Here is an 18242-nt window from a genome sequence, read left to right as displayed (position 1 = left end):
ATACATATATTAGTCTATATATATATATGCAGATATCTTAATGATAAGCATGAAAGAAAGCATACAAAATTCACATGCTTTCTCTCTCTCTTTCTCTTTCTTACACACATACATCCACACATGAGTGCACATGTAGACACACACAGGCACACACACACACACACACACTTTTCAGAATACATGAATATATGTTTATTCATATAATATTGTGAATACATAATTTTGCAATTATATGTGTGTATGTGTGTATATATATACATTTAAGTGTACATATGTGTGCTTGCATGCTTTTAATGTGAGTGTAAGAGTGAAATTGAAAGAGAGTGTTTGTGTGTATGTTTGCATAATGTGTGTATGCGTGTGCATGTGTGTGTGCGTGCATGTACATTCATTTAATTTTGCTACTACACATTATTTGATGGATGAATTGCTTAAAGAAAGTATTTATGAAAATTGTGCTGGCAGCACAGATATTTGGTGGTAATTTACTGTGACAATCACTATACAATACTTGTGAGTCACTAATGAGCTGAAAGAGAAATGTGTATTGATCTGCTTGCACTGTACACTGTTTAGCTACTAAGCAAGCCACTTCCTGCAGTTTATCAAAGGACCTGGTGTTTTCCTTTGATGATTCTAATGGCACCTCTGTTATGGAGATTCTTTATCATATTCTCGCTGGTTAATTACCATAGATTAATGGTTCAACGGAATATCTAAAAGCCCGAAAGGAAACCATCGAAATGGAATCGGCTCGTGATTCAAGTGTTAATTATATTAATCTTGTGAACATGTTTATCATGATTGGTTGGAGGCTAATTGACAAATAGCAAATTAATTCTAATTCTTGCACAATTTTTCAACTGCAGATACTATTGGACTTGATTGGGAGAACTTTGTTATTCGGAATGAGAATGGTCATGTTGATAAAATGGAATAATTGCTTTGTTGTTCTTTGTCTAGATCACTCTTGTAATGAAAAGAATGGTTTTTGTGTACTTTGGGAGATTGCTGAAATTTTACTGCATCTGGCTCTTTGGTTAATTTTACACATTTAACCAAGTCAGCAGTCTCTGTAAAAAGGGTCAATGAATTATTGCATTACCATAGAAACCGGGGAAAGTTAATTTAATTTCTTCTAAGGGGAAATTTTAACATTCCTTGTTTGCTTGACCCTGGTGTTAGCCTAAGACCACACCTTAAATGATAGCTAATTACTCTAAACTGAGAAAATTCTGATCAGAATATATAGCAAGCAGATCAATAACCACTGGCTGTCACTGTGGACATCGTCATTAAACTGGAAAGTAAATAGCACTAAAATGGGTGGAGTACTTAGTTGAGCTTGCGAAATCTTTAATTACATAGGATGAGAATGACCACATTTTTCACTTTCTTCCAATTCTTCAACTATGTACTTTGAAGGTTCAACTCCACACATACAAAGCAGTATATGCTAATATCTTCTAATTTACAGCTTTTATTTCCACAAGCTTTCTTATTGCTTTCCCTCAAAGCAGCCTAGTTGCCTTAGATAATTTAAACTTTACTCATCAGCTCAAATTTTAGCATATCACTTCTTTTCAGATACAGCACTCTCATTAACTATGAATAATTTTGCAAGTGAATCATTGTTATCATTAACCTTGTTATTTTCATTGTTGTTGCTGTTGTTGTCATTATTATTATTGTTGTTATTATTATTATTATTATTATTATTATATTATTATTATTATTATTGTTATTATTATTATTATTATTATTATTATTATTATTATTATTATATTATTATTATTATTATTGTTATTATTATTATTATTATTATTATTATTATTATTATTATTATCATTATTCATTTCGTTTCATTTTTTTTAATGATATTCTTTTTCTTTTATTGATTTTTGTTTGTTTATTTAAAATGACCAAAGCATAAATTTTCCCACAAACAAGATAGGATAGTATTGTTTTTAACAAAATGCCTTTTTCTACTCAGAAAATCTTTTGTCTAGACTACCATATTTAGCAAGGAAAATGATGTCTCTTAAGTTAAAATGTAGAAGGATTTAAGTTAACTCTTTATCAGTTAAAATCTAATGAAAGCTGTTGCATATAACACACTCATTGATATATATGTGTATATATATATATATATACACACATATATGTGTGTGTGCATGTATATATATATATTATTTATATTTATATATATAATATATATTATATATATGTATATATATATATATATTCATATGTGTACATGCATATGTGTATGTGTGTGCATAATATATATATATGTACATAATTATATATATATGCATTTATTTGTGTGATATATATATAATATATATATATATATTATATATGTCTATATATGTGTGTGTGTATATATATGGATGTGAATATCTTGCAATATCTCTGCTAACATGTTAAACTGGATAAAAATTGGATATATCTTAAATTTTGAGATTTATCAAGTTCAACTAAAATCTTGCCTATTTTATGTTGAGTTAGTCAACGTAAAAAATTTTATCTTGTGAAACTGCAAGATCATGCAATTCAAAGCAAATAAAAAATATATTCCATGACTCCACATTTCAGTAGTACACACACACACACACACACACACTCTCTCTCTCTCTCACACACACTCTCACACACACACTCTCACACACACTCTCTCACACACACACACAAATGTATTTCTACATATATGAAAAGGAATATATATATATATATATAATATAATATATATCTAATATATATATATTATATATATATATACACATACACATACATATATATCTTTTATCTTGATTCAGTCAATAGACTGCAGCCATGCTAGGGCACTGCCTTGAAAAAGTTTTAGTCAAATGAATTGACCCCAGGACTTCTTTTTTTTTCTGAAGCCTGTTACTTATTCTATTGGCTACTTTTGCCAAACTGCTAAGTTACAGTGATGTAAACACAACACCAGTTGTCAAGCAGTGGTGGGGGTACATCCTCAGACACACACACACACATATACATGACAATCTTCTTTAAGTTTCCCTCTACCAAATCCACTCACAAGCCTTCGGTCATCCTAAGACAGTTGAAGACATTTACCCAAGGTGCCCCTCGGTGGGACTGAACCTAAAACCATGTGGCTAGGAAGCAAACTTCTTATCGCACAGCCAATGCCTGGGCCTATTTATCGATAATTATATGAGCTTGTACATCAACAGATGCAGCTGAGCATCTTTCTATGCATCTATAGATGAGTAGCGATCTGGCAGAGTCGTTGACATGCTGGGCAAAATTTTTAGTGGAATTTTGTCCGTCTTTACATTCTGGGTTCAAATTTTACCAAGTTCTGCTTTGTTTTTCATCCTTTTGGGGTTGATAAAATGAGTACCTGTTGAGCACTGGAGATGATGTAATCAACTCCTTGATCTTGTTGGCTTTGTTTCAAAAGTTGAAATCAATCTGCAACTATAGGTGGAGTTTAAAAGTGTAATATGATGTACAGTGCCCAAAGGCAATTGGTTTTTGCTTTTGTTTTGTCCTGCTAACAACATATAAAATGTGTGTGTGTATGTATATATATATATATATATATATATACATATATCAATAAATATATATATATATATATATATATATATACACACACACACACATGTATATATATGACTGTATATATATATGCATATATATATATATTAATTAACAGATGGATTCAGTATTAAATCTTTATTGGGTGCAATATTTAAACATACTAATCGACTTATACTTATTTGTCCAAATTATTTATTATTATTGTGTGTATATATATATATATATATATATATATATATATATCACCATCATCATCAACGTTTAACGTCTGCTTTCCATACTAGCATGGGTGGGACAGTTTGACATGAGCTGACCAGGTAAAAACCTTCACCAGACTTCTATGACTGTTTTGGCAGGCTTTTTATAGTTGGATGCCCTTCCTTACATGACCCATTCAGGAGAATGGACTTAGTGCATTTTACATGCCACAAGCATAGGCGAGGTCAGTGTTGGCAATGTTTTTACAACTGGATGCCTTTATATATATATATATATATATATATATATATATATATATCAGATTTTTATTGGAAGTTGAGCAACTTTTAAAAATATTAGGGTTTTACATTCATAATCTTCATACAAAAAAATTAACGATGCAGTACCACATGGTTCCGGGTTCAGTCCCACTGTGTAGCACCTTGGGCAAGTGTCTTCTACTATAGCCTCGGGCTTTGGTGAGTGGATTTGGTAGACGGAAACTGAAAGACGCCCGTCGTATATATATATATGTATATATATGTGTGTGTGTGTGTTTTTGTGTCTGTGTTTGTCCCCCCCACCCAACATTGCTTGACAACCAATGCTGGTGTGTTTATGTCCCCTTTACTTAGCGGTTCGGCAAAAGAGACCGATAGAATAAGTACTAGGCTTACAAAGAATAAGTCCTAGGGTCGATTTGCTCAACTAAAAAGGCAGTGCTCCAGCATGGCCACAGTCAAATGACTGAAACAAGTAAACGAGTAAATATGAATAATTTTATCTGATGACATAGCAAGTATTTTAAGTATCCAGAGGTAAAATAATTTTTGTGTCTTTTTACCTTAATTAACAGACATAATAAGCTACAAGACATAATTTTGCACTGCCTTACCGCTGAGCTTCTGTACATTCATGCACCAATTCTGTAGCAATCAAAAACAAATATCATACTTTGATGGAACAAAGCTTGATGCAGATTTGGAAATTAATTATTTATTAATAATTTTTCTGCATTTATTGTTTCCAGTCTTTTGAATTGGTGAGATTTGAGTAAAATTTCAAACAGCTTAACCAATAATATCCTTTAACTCCAAAACTGTGACAAGCTTCATGCAATTAATGACAGATATTAATTTGTTTTTAACAGTCTCTAACTACTTCTATTTTGTTCCATTTACATTATTTCTTGATTGATAATTGAAAATTGATATCTTGAAGCTCAGCGGACTATAAGTAAAATATTTCAGCTTCTAGTAAAAATCTAACATTAAACATACTTTTTTTAATAATGAGTACTTCTTTCTTTATCTTGCTGGTACTATGTCAAGTGCTTTCCCACACACATACATATATATATATATATATATATATATATACTTTATTTAAAGCAGCAGAAAATTCTACAAAACCTGTTACTCTGAGTTTCACATTGCCGTTCATCGGACAGTTTTTGCTAGCAAAAGCTGTCCGATGAACGGCAACACGAAACTCAGAGTAACAGGTTTTGTAGAATTTTCTGCTGCTTTAAATAAAGCATATTACTCTACCACTGGTTTTTGGGTACTCTTTTTTTCCACCTTGTTTCGCATTTATGTGTTTACTCTGGAATATATATGTATATATATATATACATATAAATATATGTACGTGCTTAAACATGTCTATGTGAACGTGTGCATATATATTGACATACATATGCATGTATATATATATGCATATATATGTGTCTGTGTGTGTATATATATATAATAATAATAATACAAACAATGTATATATGCCCATATATATACGTACATACATGTATATGTATATACATATGCATATGTCGGCACAGGACGTCACAAAACATAAACAACAACAAAAAAACGAAGTACAAGGACATGGAATAAGGGATTTTTTGCAAACAACAAAAGAAACAAAAGGAAAACAAGACAAGCAACACAAGGACCGACCCTTCATCAGTTGTCGGCTATTTTTCTAATCCGTATTTCGAGCAATTATTGAGTCTGTTATTATCATTTTTTAAAATAGTCATTCCAGATAATAACAAAATTAATTAGATCTTAGTTAATTAATTTTTGGAGAATTATTTTTCTCATGATTTGTTTGCCCTTGTGTTTATATATACATATTTGTATATGCATGCATATAAATATTTGTATATATTTATATATGTGTATGCATGCACATATATGTACGTACATGTGCATGTATATATATATGTATATATATATACACATATATATACATATATCTATACATATACATATATATATATATATATATATATATATATGCATATATATGCATATATATGCATATATATATATGCCTATGTGTATATACATATATATATATATATGTATGTGTGTATGTATGCATAAAAATAGGCAGGAGCATGGTTGCAGAGTTAAAAATTTCAGTCATAACCAAATGGCTCCAGGTTGTATGCCAATGTAAAGAAGGAGGTCGGTGGTGTACACACACACATAAATATTTATATACACATGTGTATTTTTGTATATATATATATATAATATATATATATATATATATATATATATACATATATCTATACATATACATACATATATATATATATATATACATACACATATATATATATTATATATATATATATATGTGTGTGTGTGTGTGTGTGTGTGTGTGTGAGTGTGTGCCTATGACTGCGTTTGTGTCTATGTGTATGTTTGCAGTAATACGTAGAATTTTGTGTTTGTTAAGTTCCGTCCCTTTATGTTAAGTTACATAATAGTCTGACTTATAGAGATGAATAAAATTGGCCATGAACACAAATAGATACTTAGTGGGAGGAGAGCAATGTAATTGGCTAAAACCTTACAAGGTATTGTCTCCCCATAGCTGCAGTCCAAAAACTGAAGGCAGTAAAAAAGTTTAACAATAGACAAACAAAGGATGTATATGTGCATATGCATACTATATAATGTATTTAATTATTCAAAAGATGATGATGATCAAGCGTTTAGTAGAGTTGATATATATTGGCATATTTTAAATCTACATCATATATATATATGTGTATGTATGTATATACATATATACATATATATATATATACACACATATATATATATGTATCTATGTATCTATGTATATATGTATGTACATATATATACATGGACATATATACAAACACGTATATATATAAATTCACATGTATGAGTGTGTCTATTTATATATATATATATATATAAATATATAGATTCATGTGTGTATGTACATGTATATGCAAAGACATTCATAAGCATGTAAATATATATATAGATATATACGTGTGTGTGTATATGTGTATATATATATATGTATATATGTATGTACGTCTATATATGTATCTATCTATATATATAATTATATACATATATAATAATAATAACAATAATAATAATAATAATAATAGGTAAACATATATAGTAATATAAAAGCAAATCGCATATTTAAATATTACTTAGTTTGATTTTTACGATTATCTTCTGCTGTACACAGATGTGTATTAAAGAAACACCCATGACATCTGATGGCAGAATTGATAAACTGTGTACAGTTATATCCCTTGGCCGCTCCAATGAGCTTTCCACAAAATCACCTCCTGCTGATAATGGGCAGAACTGGAGCGATGCAGATGCTGGACTCTATGAAGAATTACCAGGTATGTACAGAGAAGAAACTTAAGAATGGTAGAAGTGCAATAGGATTTAAATTTTCTGTTTTCTAAACATCAATTTAATAAACTGAAAAAAAAAAGTGCTATTTTTTTCATAATGGAAAAAATTATCACTATAACTTATTGCAAGAATACAGCAAATATACCAAATAATATATTATCTCTTCAATAATATTTGACAAGTGTAAACATTAGCAAAACCTTAGTGTTCAGCTTTGTAGTTCCTGAATCAAACTAAACAGCATAGTAGTCGCTTTTTAATGGGAACCAACCATTTTAAAAGCAAAATCCACCCAAGTACCTGAATATCAGAGTTCAGTTATTGTTCCAGCTACTTCATTGTTGCTTTCTACTGTTCAGATTTTTTTAAAGGATAATAATGACATTAACCTTTATGATTTATTGATTTATGATTTTTTTTTTTTTCCTTTTGCAATAATTCAAAAATTGTATTTTATTTCATCATTTTTTTCCCTCCAACATTCTCTATAATTTCATTGCTTTGTTTACTTTTTCTTATTATGTGTTTTTATTCTTGAAAATTCTGTAACATAGGAAAGATATAAGAAGCTACACAAAGATGACAGTAGCTAAGTATTTGGAACAGAGAGGACCAAGCATTTCTAAAGGAATGCAAAAACTAGATTAGATAAAGGAAGGATATCTAAGAGATGATGATGATGGTTATAATATAGTGGAACTAAAATTTGATGCAGTTATATGCTGTATTGTTTAAGCTAATTTGGTATTACTTACTTCTGGGTTCAGTTGGGATTGATTACACATTTTTGTCCCTAAAAATTTTTGATTAATTTATTGTCCTCTTCCTTAAAACTTTGACAAAATAAATCATATGTAACTATATTGGAATTAATTTGACACAAAATTTCTTACAAAATTTCAGTATTTAATAATGCGTCAGTATTGACCAAAGGCCATAACGTTTGCTAAAAACAAGTAGAGCAGGGTCATAAGAAATTTGTGTGTGTGTGTGAAAATGCTTACTGTCTATTCTGAGCTTTGGTCATATCTTGTGATCTCATCACTGTTTGCAGCTCAGCTGCAAGCAGTGACATTGTGGCTGGGTTACAGCAAAGACTTTTGTTGACATTTTTTGTCAACAAACCACAATTGCTCTGTGCTTTCAAATTTTGATGGAACAAAGAACCCCTTACTTGGAAAAGAGGGAAGAGTTGGTAACAAAAAGAGCATCTGGCCATAAAAATGCAACTTCAATATCTGCCCTGTCTTAACCATGCTAGTGTAAAAATATCAGACATTAAACAAATGGATGATTATTAAATGGTTCAAAAAGTGATAAGATGCAGTGTAGATGTGAAGTCATTAGCTATGCTTAAGCTAAAAAATAGGTTATCTTAAAATCAAATAAACTTTCTAAAACATTCTCTTTGTTGATTAAGAAAAGATGATTATTAGTTAAAGAAAAAAAACAAGAAATGGAAAACAAAACCAAACGAAAATAAGAAATGTTTACGTCTGACTTAGGTGAGCCATGTTATGAAACATTAAATTATTGAACTCTAAATGTTGAAATGAACGATGTCAGTTCATTAAAAGAGGTTAAATTTTAATATAAGTATTTATTGGAAGACAAGAAAATGATTGCAACAGAAAAATCATATAAATTTATTTAGTTAAGTGCCTTATAGTATGGGTTCAAATACAAGGTTTTCTTTGCTTTCTGACATTATAAACTTGTACAAAATAAACAACACATATCCTGAGATTGAATTACAAGCTTCCAATTTTGGAATAAAAAAATTATCTTTATTAAGTCAAGAAAAATCAATGTAAAAATATACAAATATATGAAATATAGTGTAATTATCTCCTGCAGTTAAAAATTACACAGGTCAATGTTGTTTTATAGGAATTGAAATTGTATTTACTACCCCCAACAGTTAAATATTTCACAGCACAGCTGTATTTTCAGTTACTGGACAGAATCATATATTTCACTATAACTAAAATTTTCAAAAATCAACCAATGGATTGGAAATGGTAAGCTGACTTTAAGTCAACAATGTTATCAACATGTTTTGTTATTTTCTATAAATTTAACCTCTAGTGTCTAAATATCTGAGGTGAGTTGGTGTTGTTATGATTATAGTTTTCTGGACTATTTTTAATTGAATCTAAAACTATGTGAATATAATGAGTAATACAACATCTATTGACCTACCAGGGATTGAACAAAATAAAATTTAACAAAACCAACTGGCAATTCAGTAAAAATGAAGTCTTCAAATTTATCTGGCCAAAAAGTTTCTCTTTATGAGACAAAGACATAAAACTTGAGCAATTTATGTCAATTAATTTCATCTAGGAATAAAATCCTTGATGACAATCAGAAATTGAACAAATTTAAATGTGGTATATTTTATTTTATTTTTTTAATTGCTTAGTAAGGAAGAAAGGGCAGCAAAGTAACATATCATGCAGATGGAATGTGAGGAAGATGGCCCACCCCAGGAGATACTTTTATAGAGGTGGTACTTTTGGGCTGCCCAAAAGTGTTGCCTCTATAAAAGTATCTGGATGAGTGGGTACTAATTTCGAGGGCTGTCTCAAGAAGCTCACTAATTGCACAACTGGTGAGCCTGATGTTGTTAAGGTTTAGTTTAAACTGTTACAAGTCAATATTGGGAAGGAAGTCAAAGGATGGCAAGAAATTCCAGACAAATGATAATATTATGAGGAAGGACTGAGCATAGGGGTTAACTGGGAGCTTGTGGGTAAACGCAAGTGGGGTGTGAAGTAGAGAGACGAGTGGCTCAGGAGTACCTAAGTGGAAGAAGCATGTGACAAACCAGCTCCGAGGAACAGAGGCCATTATAATTACTACAGAAAAAAAACAGAGAAAGGAGACAGCATACTTGTAGGTATGGAGGCTGTGAACAGTAGAAGGAGTCTATGAATGGAGTGTATATCTATGAGTATATATTTTTTTATTTTTTTATTTGTTTCAGTCATTTGACTGCGGCCATGCTGGAGCACCGCCTTTAGTCGAGCAAATCGACCCCGGGACTTATTCTTTGTAAGCCCAGTACTTATTCTATCGGTCTCTTTTTGCCGAACTGCTAAGTGACAGGGACGTAAACACACCGGCATCAGTTGTCAAGCAATGCTAGGGGGACAAACACAGACACATAAACACACACACATACATATATATATATATGACAGGCTTCTTTCAGTTTCCATCTACCAAATCCACTCACAAGGCATTGGTCAGCCCGGAACTATAGCAGAAGACACTTGCCTAAGATGCCACGCAGTGGGACTGAACCCAGAACCATGTGGTTGGTTAGCAAGCTACTTACCACACAGTCACTCCTGCGCCTATTACCACACAGCCACTCCTATGCCTATGGGTCTAAATATTGTAAATTTCTAAATGTATGATTAATGGTCCAAAAAACTACAATCTTAAAAATGACCTTAGTTTAATGGATGTAAATGTTATTTTCTTATTTTATATGTTTTCTTTTCCTCTTTACAGATGTCCACTCTAGCAAATATAAACAACTTCAGAACACAGACAAAAACAGGCCAGTACAAGTACTAACTAAACCTGTAGATATCAAACCCTCTTCCAGATGTTTTTATCAAACAAAAGTTGACCACAAAAATGAAACTAATAATTTAAAAAAGAATTCTGTAAACAGCGACAATCAGAATACATCTTCAGAATGTTGGAATTTACCAGAAAAAAACAGTTTCACATCATATGCCAAGCCATTTCCATCAGTAGCCAAATTATCGTATGCATAGAGTATGGCGAAGTTACATTTTACGCAGAGGCATGGAAATTAGGCAAAAACTTCAGTGACAGCAGATGTTTTATGAAATATTAAATACCACTTGATGGCAAGTATGTATTTACAAAATTATACATTCATACATAAACTACTGAGTTGTTGAATTTCTCACAGATTACATGATAAAGTAGTTTGGAAATATCATAACACAACTTATAATGTCCCATGAATTAAACATAAATGTGAAATTTCTGTTTCTAAAATGGCTTTGCTAAATATAGCAAACAGAAAGGAAGGGGAAAAAAAAGAAAAAGAACATAAAATGCATTTGATGGTGGTGGTTTGTGTATTGGGGGGGTGGGGTATTTAAAAAGAAATAATGTAAAAAGAATTTTTAAAATCCAAAGAACTATATCATGTTCATTTCAAAAAGGAACCATTATGCAAATAATATACTGATCATTTAAGATCTAGATCTCTGTGTCCGCGACTCATTGGATGAACAATTCAAGCTACTTTGACAAACTTACGACTTGTGTATGAAGTAATGCATGGTTGTGATAGAGGAATTTATCGCAACTTGCTGCAACAAAAAACAAAAAACAAAACAAAGTCATTGGAAAATATTTCTAAGTTTTTACCTTAACAACAAGATTCATATTTATTATGCTTCAGTTTTCTTTTTTTTTTTTTTTAATAATTTATAGTGACAATTCTCTTTGTCACTTTTTACGACACTGATTTCATCCTTTATTTCTCAAAATAAACATCTAAATCCTAACCATTTTATGAAAAAATTCCTTTATTTCGTGATTTATTTTGATACATTATCAGTAATACATCTCTCTTCATTTCATTTTGAAATATTATATATTTTTTACTTCCAATGCCTGATATTGTCAGCCATTGTTTATTTGTGTTTGAACTTGAGCATGTTCCTACCAAATTTTTTTATTGCCGACCATGAACAATGTAAATTTTCATTTGTGTTAAATATATTGATGTTAAAAGAAATATTTCCTGTTTAGCTATATATTTCTGAGTTGTTGTTTTATCAATTCTTTAATTTTCCTTTCTGTTTTCTTTTAAATGTTTTGTATATTGCTTCTTTCTTGCTTTTTTTTTTTACTTTTTATTGTTGCTGATTCAATATAGCTTAATTAAAAACATATTTTTGGAATAACTCTGAAAGAATTTGTTCACAGAATTTTCAAGAATGTCATCTGTTAGCTAAAGCTGTATTTCAGCATGTAAAGAGAGTTCCAAATTTAGAATCTAGTGTATGATTGTATGCTGTGATAAAATGAATACTTCATCAAGAAGCTGTCAAAAAATAAAAATGAGACAATGTTTGCAGTAAGACATGTTCTTATCTTACAATAGTTTCAATAAAGAAGAAAAGTCATGGGTAACATTTCCTATTAGATAGCACAAAAACATATGTAGCTCGCCAACATCTTGACAGGTAGGCGTAAAAAGGAAGTTTAAATATAACATGATGAATGTCTAAAAGACAAATTACACCTCTGTGAAAATATATACCTTCAGGGAAATTCCCTGTAAGCAAATTGCTGTAAAACTATTCCAAACTAGGAACATTAATGATAGCAAAAACGATCAAATTAGATTTTGATTGAATTTAATACCCATTTTCACATAGTGTTTAATATGGAGCATTACTTTTCCCTAAACCAATGAGAAGTATGTTTCTCTCCCACACAAATTCCTGTTTTGAAATGAAGGTTACTGTATTCTTGGTGAAGAACATTTTGTTCATGAAGATTTGAATAGTTTTAGATTTTACTATTTAATTAATGAATTTATATAGAAAGTCAAACCCTGCTTCGTTAGAGTTTAAATTGTTTCAGAAACATGATATTTGTTCATTTCTTTTCTAATTTTGGTTAATTAGGAGATATTAGTTTCTGAAAGTTTGCTACTCATTAACTGAATTTATTGAACTTTTATCTTCTTCCAAAATATTTTGTTAACTGTTATATCAAAAATATCAAAGGTCTTTCCTGAACCATAGACTCATAATGCCAGTTTCCCAGATTCTGTGGCATATATATATTCTTCCCTTGGATGGGATGCTGCTCCATAAAAGGATTACTTGTATTTGCCTGTTTGAGCTAACTTGAGTAATGGAAAATGAAGTGTTTTGCTCAAGAACACAATGCACTACATCATCCAGGAAATGAAATCCCAGTCTTACACTCACGAGTACAACACCCTAGTGTGGAAGCACTCCGTCGGTTACGACGATGAGGGTTCCAGTTGATCTGAATCAATGGAACAGCCTGCTCGTGAAATTAACGTGTAAGTGGCTGAGCACTCCACAGACACGTGTACCCTTAACGTAGTTCTCGGGGATATTCAGCATGACACAGACAGTAACAAGGCCGGTCCTTTGAAATACAGGTACAACAGAAACAGGAAGTAAGAGTGAGAGAAAGTTGTGGTGAAAGAGTACAGTAAGGATCACCACCATCCCCCGCCGGAGCCTCGTGGAGCTTTAGGTGATTTTGCTCAATAAACACTCACAACGCCCGGTCTGGGAATCGAAACCGTGATCCTATGACCGCAAGTCCACTGCCCTAACCACTGGGCCATTGCGCCTCCACAACACCCTAACAACTAGCAAGTAAGACATGCACCAGCTTAAATTTTTAGTCAAATGAATTGATCCCAGTATTTACTTTCTGTTAAGCCTGGTAATTATTCTATTGGGTTCTTTTGATGAACTACCAAGTAATGGTAATACAAACACACTAATGCCAGTTATCAAGTGATGGTGGGGGACAAACATGAACACAAAGATACACACATATCTGAAGACGCTCGACCATTATTCTCTAGAAAAACGACGACGCCGTGGTGATCTCATTCTTGCTCACAACATCATAAGCGGAAAGTGTAACCTCTTGAAAGAGCTGTTCTTCACTCCTGCTCCAGAGTGTCCACTGCGGGGTCACTCCGAAAAGCTCTATCTGCGAAGATTTCATCTCAATCGAAGGATAGGGGCTTTCTCCGTCCCGGTTGCGGATCCGTGGAATAAGCTGCCGGACGAGATAGTGAAGATGCTGACGACCGCTCGGTTCAAAGTCTCCCTTGACCACAAGTGGCCTGAACTCTTTACATGAACACCACCCTGTACATAACTCCATGTCCCCCTACATGGCCTTGCTTTTTGCTGTTTGAGGCAAAAATTAACAAACTAACTAGCTAACATATAGATATATATTTTGTGTCATCCCATAAATAATGCAGTTCTTCATATTTATTTTATTTTTCAAAATTAAGATAAACAAAGTTGTTGTTATTTTTTTTTTAAATCTAAAATATACTCTTCTTCATTTTCTACAATGCTCTTTCAGCTATCTTGTAGACTTGCAAGGCCCTTCTTCAAAAATTCACTTGTCCGTGAGGGAAAATATTCCTCCAGTACTGTTCTGACCTCATCTACAGAATTCATATTTTTTCTGCCCAAAACATTTTGAAGACTGCAAAATAAATGATAATCAAGTGTGGCAATGTCTGGCGAATATGGTGTATATATATATAACCAAATCCAAATGATGAGTAAAGCACTGGCACAGTTTCGATTACCTGTATCTCCTATTTTATTAATGCTCTCTCTCTATGTATATATATCTGTAATAGAGAAGGTAGAATATGTGTAAGTGGACAAACAAAAGAAAGAGGCACTCAACACATTTATAAGAGTTACATATTATTTAAAACAGTTTGATTTGGTTCCTTGCAACTGACAGGTTCCTGTATCAAGCTTATGAAACTACAAGTTGCATGGGCCCAAATTAAATTGTTTTAGATAATAACAATACTAATTACAATTGTAAACAATATACATATATCTATTGAAGGATATGCTTTGATGTAATACACTTTACCAGAACTTGTGACTTTGAGCCTGTTGAACATTCCAATCATATATCCTAGTTGTACTAACAATATTAGCAAAGCAAGGCAGTGAGCTAGCAGAATGCTTTGCAGTATTTCGTCTGCCATTATGCTCTGAGTTCAAATTCTGCCAAGTTGACTTTGCCTTTCATCCTTTCAGGGTCAATTAAATAAGTACCAGTTACGCACTGGGGTCGATGTAATCGACTTAATCCCTTTGTCTGTCCTTGTTTATCCCCTCTATTTTTATCCCCCTGTGGGAAATAAAGAAATAAATATTAGCAAAGCAAGGACAGACTATATTGCTAAAGAAGTGAGTTGTATAACACAGGATAAAGACAAAACAAATCTTGATATTTTAAATGCATTTGTCAGGAGTTGTTTAGCTTCATGATACAGAGCACACAGCCAGAAATGGAGAGATATAGGGTTCCCCCTTCTGTAGTAGCTTGCTGGCCAATTTTTAAAAGAGGTGGCAAACTGGCATAACCATTAGCGTACCAGGCAATATGCTTAGCAGCATTTTGTCCATCATTAATTTCTGAGTTCAAATTATGTGAATGTCAACTTAGTCTTTAAATTCTTTGGGAGTTTATATAATAACCAGTTGGGCACTGGGGGTCGATGTAATTGATTAGACCACTCCCTCAAAATTGCTGGCATTGTGCCAAAATTTGTAACTAATAGTTTAAATGCATTTAACACATGTTTTATGAGCATTTAGAACAGTTCAATATGGCCCTGTGCAAACTTCAAGTTCCATAGGTTTGATGCCAGTACCTTTAAGTTGCAAGAGGGCAATCAACTGTTTTAAATGATAATTTTCTTTCGTTTGTTTACTCACTTGAATGCATATGCATATATATATATATTAAATTAACATTTCGATTTGTCTTTATTCTGTTATATATATATATGTGTATATATATATATATATATATATATACTCTTTTACTCTTTTACTTGTTTCAGTCATTTGACTGTGGCCATGCTGGAGCACCGCCTTTAATCAAGCAACTCGACCCCAGGATTTATTCTTTTGTAAGCCCAGTATTTATTCTATCGGTCTCTTTTTGCCGGGTAAAAATGGTAAGATAACAAAAAAAAAAGAAAGAGACCTCAATATTATGTAAATAGAGGAAATTTATCTGTAAAATAACATGTGACAATTATTCGGTAGCCAAGATAAAATACCTCGGCATCCGAAACTCAGAGTTTTATCTTGGCTACCGAATAATTCTCACATATTATTTTACAGATATATATATCTTCATAGGATGTCTTGTCTTAAACACAGAATGAAAATTATGACTTGAACAGGACAAAAACGAAGAAAAGTACAAACATCAAAGAAATTTCTATTCAAACCTTCACAAGTTCAAAGAGAATTGTAGTCATTTCAAATGAAGATCAAAGGCAAATCATAGACTTGACTTGTAAGATTTTAAAGGTCCACTTTCCTCTACCATAAAAAAAAGGCTACTAAAACCATCGACTTGACAGTGCTTAAAATTAGGGCCGTTTAAATTTGATTTTTATCATTTGTTTCAGTCACTGGACTGTGGCCATCCTCAGGGATCACCTTGAAGGGTTAAGTTAAACAAATTGACCCAGTACTTATTTAAAAGTGATTCTTATTCAATACTTATTCAATCACTTTTGCCAAGCTACTTAATTATGGGAACATAACCAAACTAACACCATTTGTCACCCTACATACATACATATACATGCATACAAATGTGTGTGTGTATCAATAATAATAATAAGGATTATTACAAAGTAGCATAGTGTTACCTTTAATTCCTTTATATATATATATATATATATATATATATATATTGATAAAAATGGTACGACAACAAAAGAATGAAAGAGACCTCGATATTATGTAAATAGAGGAATTCATCTTTAAATGTAGTATGTGACAATTATTCAGTAGCCATGAAACTCGGAGTTTTATCATGGCTACCGAATAATTGTCACATATTACATTTATATATACATATATATATATATATATAATGTTCTAATTACACACTCTAAATGACCCGAGATAATTATCCTGCCTTTGTTTTGTTGTCCTTTTTCACTAATATATATATATATATATATATATATATATAGCTTCAAATAGACCAACACAATTTAAATACACAACCATAAGAGCTACTAAATTAGTTTCATGTTACTATGATACTTGAACAGGCCTGAAAGATTGCTTTAAGATACATGGTGTATTTTATAAATATTAGCTCTTTCGATTGTGTATTTAAATGGATATTTATCTCTCACTGGATAGAGTACTTTTTTGTTGATATTACTTGTATTGAATCTTTAAACTATATATACATACATATATATATATATATATATATATATAAGCATACATATGAGTGTATGTATATATATATATATATATATATATATATACATATTTGTTTACTTGTTTCAATCATTTTTGACTGCAGTCATGCTGGAGTATTACCTTGGTGCGCCAGCATATATATATATATATATATATATATATAGATGTGTGCACACACACAATATGCTTCCATGGAGGTTCTGTTAGTCAAACTCACTTACAAGGTCTGTAGCTATAATAAAAAGCACTTGCTCAAGGTGCTGTGCTGTAGGATTGAAATCAAAATGATGTGGCTGCAAAGTAAGCTTCTTAACCACTTAACCATAGCTGCAATGGTATATTTTATGCAAAAAAAAAAAAAAAAAATAATTATCATCTTGAATATTTAAAAAGCAATTTCCTTAAATACAGACTTGATCATGGAATAAGCATGATGTCATAGCAATTTTAATTTAGAAATCTAGAATTTAAGGCATAAAACCATATAGGATCTTTGGTTATGCTAAAGTGAGCATTAATAGAATTGTCTGTTGTTAATATATGGAACATTGACCACAATCAAAGAATTCTGCAAATGTTCTGTTATGGCTAAATTACATAATTCAATTTATACATTAAGAAAATTTTATATAGAGTCTTACTTTATAGCAATCACATCTTTTTTAAAACT

The 18242-nt window shown here is 31.4% G+C and overlaps 1 protein-coding gene across 3 annotated transcripts in view; it reads left to right on the top strand.

Moving 5' to 3' along the window:
* Positions 1–12297, top strand: part of LOC115218738 (protocadherin gamma-A4-like) — a 62488-nt gene extending 50191 nt beyond the window's left edge. For 2 of the 3 annotated variants that reach the window (XM_029788638.2, XM_029788637.2), the window contains exons 3-4: positions 7324–7486; positions 11025–12297. In XM_029788638.2, the coding sequence (XP_029644498.1) occupies positions 7324–7486; positions 11025–11296 (435 nt within the window). In that variant the 3' untranslated portion in view covers positions 11297–12297. The remainder of the gene's footprint in view (positions 1–7323; positions 7487–11024) is intronic. The other variant, XM_029788640.2, reaches the window with a different exon arrangement.
* The last annotated feature ends 5945 nt before the right edge of the window (positions 12298–18242 follow it).

This window comes from Octopus sinensis, linkage group LG14 (genome assembly GCF_006345805.1).
Source record: "Octopus sinensis linkage group LG14, ASM634580v1, whole genome shotgun sequence".
Lineage (NCBI taxonomy): Eukaryota > Metazoa > Mollusca > Cephalopoda > Octopoda > Octopodidae > Octopus > Octopus sinensis.
This window is presented reverse-complemented; position numbering and strand designations above follow the sequence as displayed.